Source organism: Saccostrea cucullata, unplaced genomic scaffold (genome assembly GCF_032062105.1).
Source record: "Saccostrea cucullata isolate Sc308-1 unplaced genomic scaffold, CSIRO_AGI_Scuc_v1 ctg7639, whole genome shotgun sequence".
NCBI classification, from domain to species: domain Eukaryota; kingdom Metazoa; phylum Mollusca; class Bivalvia; order Ostreida; family Ostreidae; genus Saccostrea; species Saccostrea cuccullata.
The window spans coordinates 15,200-23,250 of record NW_026927387.1 but is presented as its reverse complement, the minus strand read 5'-3'; the positions used below and the strand labels follow the sequence as shown (position 1 = coordinate 23,250).

Sequence of the window (8,051 nt, the reverse complement as noted above, 5' to 3'; positions counted from 1 at the left end):
AATTTTTAAAATTAAAAAAAAAAGAAAAAAGAGATGTGTTTGTGAAACACTATGCGCCCTGCGAAAACAAAAGTAGAAAAAAGCTATTTTTAGCATAATTTATAGGTCACAGTCACCGTAACAAAGTCATTGTTTTTGGAATCAATTGAAAGAACTTCATCAATGGAGGGTTCCTCTTAAATATAAAGACTCTTCCTCTCATTTATTAGAATAGGTGATGTATCAACTGCTTTATTTATTTATGAAATAATAACGGCTCCCAAGACTTAAGGTCTCTGACTCTTATTTCCTTTCACTTTCGTTTTATAACTCATCATTCTAGAAGGCAATAGATTACAGTTCTGCATTTAATTTTAAGCAACCCTAATAGAAATTGTAGTTTGCCTTGCTCACAATTTTTTTTTTCATTTATCTATCATGTAAACTTTAAAAAATAAATTAAAAACACATGAAAACTGGGTAGTCCGAATTTTCTTGTTTCCAGTGCTTATTTATATATTATAGGGAGCATTCATTATTGATTGTTGTATCACCTATTCGAATTGGTGATGTAACCAATTAAAACTGAATAGGTAATATCACCTATTCAATTCCAATGGGTGATATCACGAATTCGATTTGATATCACCTATTCAAATAGGTGATACCACTTATATGAAATGAATAGGTGATATCTCCAATTTGAATAAGTGATATTACCTATTCGAATCGGTTATATCACTTTTTGCCAGTAAATACCAAAACGGCGTCTCATAAAAAATCGCTAAAACTGAAATCGCTAAAAATTAATTGCGCTTTTTTTTGTTATAGTGGGCTTTTTTCAAATCGCTAAAATCAAATCTCGATAAAAATTAAATTAACATTTTTAAGGACAAATAGATAAATTTGCGCCTTGGTAAACTATCCACTTAAACGGAATTATTTTATAATAATTTAAGATCCACTCTCTGTTATAAACATTTAAAATGGTAACAGATATAAATTGGAAACAAGATATTTTATTCTAAAGCAATTGTTTTGTAAAACACGTTCTGATTGGCTAATGTTTGAAGCAGTAAACGAGCATTAACGTGAGTGAAAGCTTTTCATTGTGACGTCATAATAAAGCGACGCAAAAACACAATGCTCCTTGACGTATTTCAGATAACGAAACTCAACAAAATAAGACGTAAACAACAAACAAAATGCATGAATTGCATTAGAATGGGAATAACTTATCTTCTAATTTAGTATTTGCGTCCGTTAATGCTGATTTAACGGTCCCAAACATCTGTTTTACCGGCTCCGCTTACTCATCGAAGGGAAAACTCAGTTTGCGACAGTTAAATCAGCATTAACAGGCGCAAATACCAAATTAGAAGATAGTTATTCCCTAATTTATTTATTTTTATTGTACAGGGAAGTATCATCTACAGAATGAGAGTTATAATCGATCAAAATCTTTGGGAGGGCGAGTGGGCAGCACGAATCTCCGCCAAGTTTGTGTCGTATCTACTATGTACAAACTACCGATTTCCCTTCATGAATTGTGACACGATTAACCAAATAAAAATACAGGCGATCGGACAGCTCTTCGTATACGAGGGGTGATCAAAAAATTTGCGAACTATCCCTGTATTTTGAAAATTAAAATTCAATTTTCAAATGAATTTTCTCATTCACATGTTCTTTGATTAGCAGATAATATTATTTTTCTTTTCCCCATGATTAAAATAACGTCAATAATTTATGTAGGTACGTTTTGACGAAAAATGGTTCACCCAGTCATACTCGAGAAATGAACGGCTGTGACGTTTACTGTATATCTAGGAAAATCCTTTGGATTACCAACTAATAATTTGTACAAGGTTGATGAAAACAAAAGTCTTGTCTGGATTTCGGTAATTAATTAGACTAATTGTTTCCGTGAAGAAAGGGATATGGTTAAAATGACGTTTGTTCTGTTCCCAGTGAAGGCAAACTGGATTAGAAATTTGTCTTTGGATAGCAATTTATTTGAGAGATTGCCTGGTAACAGTCAGGAAAGAAGGTAGAGCAATTTTTCTTTTTATCAAAAGTAACTTGCAAGGTATAAAATATAAGATTTGTTCTACCTAATTTCGAATTGTTTTTCTAAAGATGGAAATTTACATGTTATGGGAAATATTTCTCCAAAATTTATAGTAAAAAATGTGTTCTATTTTTGTACGTGCTTTTATCAATGGAAACATTTTTATTCTTAGAACGCATGGTATTTTTAGATACAAAATAGTTAAAGGAAACAAGACATTTAACGTAGACATTTAGTCCTTATATTATTACCGCCCGTTGCAAGGAATGAAAATTTAATAATTATGTGTATGTTTATGGAATGTTTTTAAGTTTTGTGTGAGTTATTGGTATGTGAATCTCACAGACTTGTTGCGTAGGCATATTTATATAGAAATATATATATATATATATATATATATATATGAAAAATATGCCTACGTGCAAGTTAGTGTAATTCTCATACAAATAATTCACATTTAAAAAAGTCCTCACATTTACATTTAACAAGTTTGGAAGCATTAAAAATATACTCAATATTTGAATTTCTTGCTGCCCTATATTCTTATACTTTTACTAACATCGCTGTAGCCTTATTGTGACGTCACGTTAGCGCACGTTTCTCTGTGTATATTTCTACGCGTGAGCATATACGAAAATGGTTTTCAGATGAATTTAACAGTTGACTTACTAGAAAAACACAGCAAATTCAAATATAACAGATTGGTATACGTAGTTTATAATTAGAGAGTTAATGTTTGTGAGATTTGAGATTTTATCAGAAGAATGAGTTTTTTAACTAAAACTGTGTCTGGATAATTTTGCAATTATCAATCGTCAGGTTAGGTTTCAAAGGATACTGGCAAAATGCTTAATGCATGAGTTGTTTGCAATACCCATGAAATAACACTTACGTAATCAATGTAACAGTTCTGTTATGTACTTGTGTATATATCTACAACGAAATTAACATATCTTAACTGATCTTCAATTATGATATGTTTACAAGATATTGCTTTGCTATATGCAACCTTAACAGAACCGTGCACTCCTTTCTTTGTGCTGATGATCTTTGCTTACTTTGAACATTAAATATTTGAATTACTATTTACAATCCATTTGTCGCTTAGAATAATCTTTTGATGTTCTCGTAAATGATATAAAAACACACAGGCTAAAAGAACTGAATCTAAATCTAAAGCGCAACTAAGCTTATTTGTTTTCACAAATTCAGTTTATGTCTACTATAAAATAAAACAAAAATCTACATTTAAGCTAGTGAGTGCCTATTGTTATTTCCCATTCACATGATTCATAACCATTTAAATATACATACGCAATTGATCAATATTATTGTTTGTTTTAAACTGCTCTTTTAAAATTTAAAGCAGCTTTAAACTCAAAAAGCTTTACATAGAATAATATCACGAAAATAGTGATGGATTGTCTTTACGTACCATGTATTATTCTTATATTTTCCAATTTCATCAAGTCCTTTCAACAGTCGACCGACTATGTACATGTTTATAACAATGACAATCATATAACATCTGCCAACATCTTGTCGGAAATAACAAATATTCCTAGTTTGTCGAGTTGTAGTGCTATGTGCAGGAAGAGGGCTGATTCTGTCTCCTTCTTCTACAATTTTGGCATTAAGAAATGTATGTGTACAGGACAGGTACAACATAGTGACCTTCTACCATTTGTAGGATACGTGCATTTTTCTTCGTCAGGTAGGTTTCTATTGTTTCCTTTTACACATCAAATTGTTTTGTGGCATGGGTAAAGTATTTGGCAATAAAATTGAACAACACAAAAAAGTAAAAGGTAGTGTTTGGAATATGCCATTTTATGTAAAGTTCATTTTGATATTGGTTTGTAATTATAGCTTGACAAAAGTAGTGAACATCCAAAAGATCGTACCAGAGTACTATTAAAGAACAATTAGGTCGCAAATAGTGAGTTTAATACTTAATCAAAATTATAATCTACATTCCATTGCTGAAGACTGCTGAATTTGAAAATAAAAAATGACTGTTGCACGATGTTTCTTACTTTACATTATCTCCCTAAGATTTTTTTTAAAATAATGTATAAAGTAAAGATCAAACAAATAGAGAAACGAGAAAGTAAACCCAGGCACAACAAATGCATTAAATATCATTAAAATATCAATAACCCTCTTTATATCGATACATCGACCACAATGCATTATTTCATGCCCTTTATTTTCAAGGCAGATTTAAAACAAATATTTGATATGCATGGCTTGTCTTTATTTAATTGAGATCCGATGATCGTCAAACAGTCTCCTTTGTTTTACATGCATCTATTATTCCGTCATCAATAATTCAAAAGTAAAAAAAATAAGCTGATTACAAGGTCAAAATACTTGTCACAGCTTCCAAACATTTGTCTTTACTTCCCACTGAAGTATTAACAACAGTAAAGGAAAAGAAATCAGTATACGCTATTATAATATAGTTAAGAAGTGTTGTAAATCACTTCAGAATAACTAAATCTCCAAATTACTTTAAGGAAATTTAAACTTAACCGCTCTTCTATGACGTAAGGGCCTTTGACATTGTTTTACAAATAGAGACAAAAAAGGAAAACAAACAATGTAATAAACTGAAAATTCAAAACTTTGTAGAATTCAACTACACAACATAAATATCCTTTTTTTTAATAAAAGAAAATAAGTGTAGCTTTAATTTTATTTTTTAAACAAATATCACGGAAATTTATTTTGAATATTGCAAACCAATTATTTATATAAGTGGCGACATATTCATTCGACACTCACAGTATAGAATTTTTCCGCAATAACTAATTTATTATTATCTTCTGTACAGAAGTGAATGTTGGGTGGTGCTGTTAAATCTTTGCAAGTACAAGAAAGATAAGAATTTTGCAAAACATGAAGACAATGAAAGTTGGTTAACAGAACAGTGTGTATACATCTTCTGATATTTATTTAGATTTTAAATAACAAGTAGATTTAAAACTTCTAAATAATTGTTATCGCCGTCGACTAAATTCGAATTCTAAAGATACTTTTTAGCCTTTTTCATTATTTGATTTTTTTTCTTTTTGAAGAAACCTCTCACATTATGAAGAAATGGTGTTCAATCCGTTCATTTATTTATCGGCAATCCTAGAACTATAATGGTGGTAGATTCCATTAAGGTTTACATAGAAAAAAACACAATAAATTTCTATCTATTTATTATTTGAGATAAATTCTTCCGTCGATGTTTTGATTTTTCATTTATTTTCCATGAGTGATGATAATACCATTGATGCTAAAGTGAACATTGCACCAGCCTTTTTGCTTTGAAAATTAGAAGCAAGAGAATTTGTGTTATTGAAGGAAAGATGACAAAAGTCGTGTTTTTGGCTGTTTGGTGATTTAATGCAAATGTAATTTTAAAACTGCAATCTCTTAGTTATGTTTTACATTCTATCATTAAGAAAGACGGTAGCATTAATCGTCAACCGTTAATCTCCTTTAATTCTACCCAAGTAAATATGGCTTGGAAAATGGGCTGGAATGTTTTAAAATAAAAACTTAAAAAATGGAATATATCCAGTCTTTGCAGAATCACATGATTATTAATGAGAAATAAATCTCACAGGAGCAATCTCATGAACATACTGCACACTTTTTTTTCCATATGAAGTTCATGTATTTATTAAAATAAAATATTTGATAAAATTGATAATAATACTTGTTAATACACAAGAAACAAAGTGATCTGAGTTAATTCCACTTTTTCGTTACAGAACTCTCGATTTGGAAAGTGTTTGGAAAATCCCACTATCTACATATCAAGAAACAAATAAAATGGTTAGACGCACAGGTAACAATGTTAAATAAAAATGTATTATAATATTCGTCCCCGTTATAAACTGGTGTATAAGTGCATTTTATTTTTATCTAGGTTTAAATAAATTCATAAAATTTTAATTCAACAATTTATTCTAATCCATACATATTTGTTTCTTATATAAGATTTTTGATTAAGCCATCTTAAAAACGAAATGTTTTACACTTTGCATTTTATATGACTTCTATATCGATGTAAGAAGATTTATTTTCTTCTTTTTAAAAATGCTGATAACACGTTTCTTCCTGTATTCACAACTTAATTTAACAAGATTCTATGTGACATTATTAGGTAAGGGGAACATGATCTACTTCGAACAAATTCTACTGTTGATACCCTTAGTTTGTTTGCAAATACATTTTGCCGATAGGTTGCATATTGACGATCGAAACTGATTCCATCTGTGTAAAGAGTCTAAAATTTGCTCTCCTGGCATTTCATCGGAACCCCGTATATAACAATGTAATATCGCACATGATTTAATGATATCGAAACGTTTTGAAAAGTTCCCTGCATATATATAAAAAATTTACAAAAAAATGATAAGAAGATTTAGAAGAATTCATTTTTTGTCAACAGATTGAATGTCAAGAACTTGGGGCAAAATTAGCAGAAATAGAGACATTGGAAGAAAATATTTTTCTGAAGAGCATCGCAAGGGAGAATAACTATGGTTAGATTATTTTTGGAAAAGTACATGCATTAGGATTCGTGAAACAACTTATTAATTTACCTTCTTGGTAATAATTTCTGAAGACATTTGCTGAATTGTCCTATTCTATATTTTAATTTAGGTTTTTGTCTTTGTTTCCAACAAATTGCTATATTTTTTAATAATTTAATAATTGGTGTCTTTTTTCTTCTTAGTTGAAATTCAGTGTATTTGGCAAAATATTTCATTAGATCATTCAAAACGATTCTTAAACATGTGTATTTTGCATTTACCAGTAATAAGAAACGTTTTCTTTTATTTGTTAAAGGCAACACATTTATCGGAGGAACAGATGCCTTCTCTCAAAACAGATGGAGATGGTCAACAACATTTCAACCGGTTAACTTCAGTGATTGGGCACCTAGCAAGCCTGATACATCGGGAGGTGATGAATGTATGGGTTTATCTGCTAACTTTGACATGCTGTGGGATGATATGGACTGTGATGCAAATCAAGCTTCTTTCATGTGTGAGCGGTTAATTGTTTGAGCGCAAATAAATTAACAAGATCTTATCTATATGAACCTACCTAGAAAGAACTATATCTTCGTGAAATTTGTTTATTATAATATACATTTGTCGGATCAGATCTTCAATGTGATTTCAAGATTGGAACTTCACTGAATAAATCATTGAGTGGACACACTATTTCTTGTTCACTCATATAGAAATTCCAGAGGTGGTATCAAGTGCTTACAAGGAGAGAAAAAAAAAACCCTTTCGACCTTTCACGGCGGTCATGGGCTCTATGTATAGATTCAGTAGATAAAGAAATTTGTTGTTAATTTTAATATAAAATCAAAGCTTTATCATTTTTTTTTTAAAGTTTTAGTTAAAGATACTGTACAACGAGAAAATTTGGCGTATACGTATTTTAGCGCAAACGCAAGTGGGATTGCATTGGCGCAAATAAATTTTAGCTCTTGCACTTGTCAGTAAAATATATAAATGTGATATTTTGGTTTTTTTTTTATCCACCCCCGTATTTGACTTTTTGGTTAGTCAAGCACGGAAACACATTAGCACTCAGGTATATCAGTAAACATACGCTAACTTTACCGCGGTGCGTTTTGCTATCACATGGACGTGGCACAATGTTAAAATTTATTTTATTTCTATTCTCAATTAAAAGAAATGGAGTATTTACAGTAACTCATTAAAACAATGCATGCATCGACACAAAATTACTTCGATAAAACGGTAATCCTAATCAGGTATTGTCTGCAAGCTCAATAGCCATGTTTGATTGCATTGTTTACCTCGAGGCGACAGATGATTGACACGCCGAGAAGCCAAACTTTGAAGTTGCTAATGATAATAATCGGGTAACAACTACTGGGGTAACATTAGTTTAATTCAATTATAATTAGCAGAACTTTCTGTCTTCCGAACATGTGCAGTGCTAGTGTGTATATAAA

At 30.5% G+C, this 8,051-nt stretch overlaps 1 protein-coding gene across 1 annotated transcript; it reads left to right on the top strand.

The window, feature by feature from the left end:
- Positions 1 to 3,526: 3,526 nt before the first annotated feature.
- LOC134274315 (type-2 ice-structuring protein-like) lies at positions 3,527 to 7,270 on the top strand. Its single transcript, XM_062756588.1, has 4 exons — positions 3,527 to 3,764; positions 5,818 to 5,894; positions 6,501 to 6,594; positions 6,902 to 7,270. The coding sequence occupies exons 1-4, from the start codon at positions 3,635 to 3,637 to the stop codon at positions 7,120 to 7,122; spliced, it is 522 nt and encodes a 173-aa protein (XP_062612572.1). The 5' UTR covers positions 3,527 to 3,634; the 3' UTR covers positions 7,123 to 7,270.
- The last annotated feature ends 781 nt before the right edge of the window (positions 7,271 to 8,051 follow it).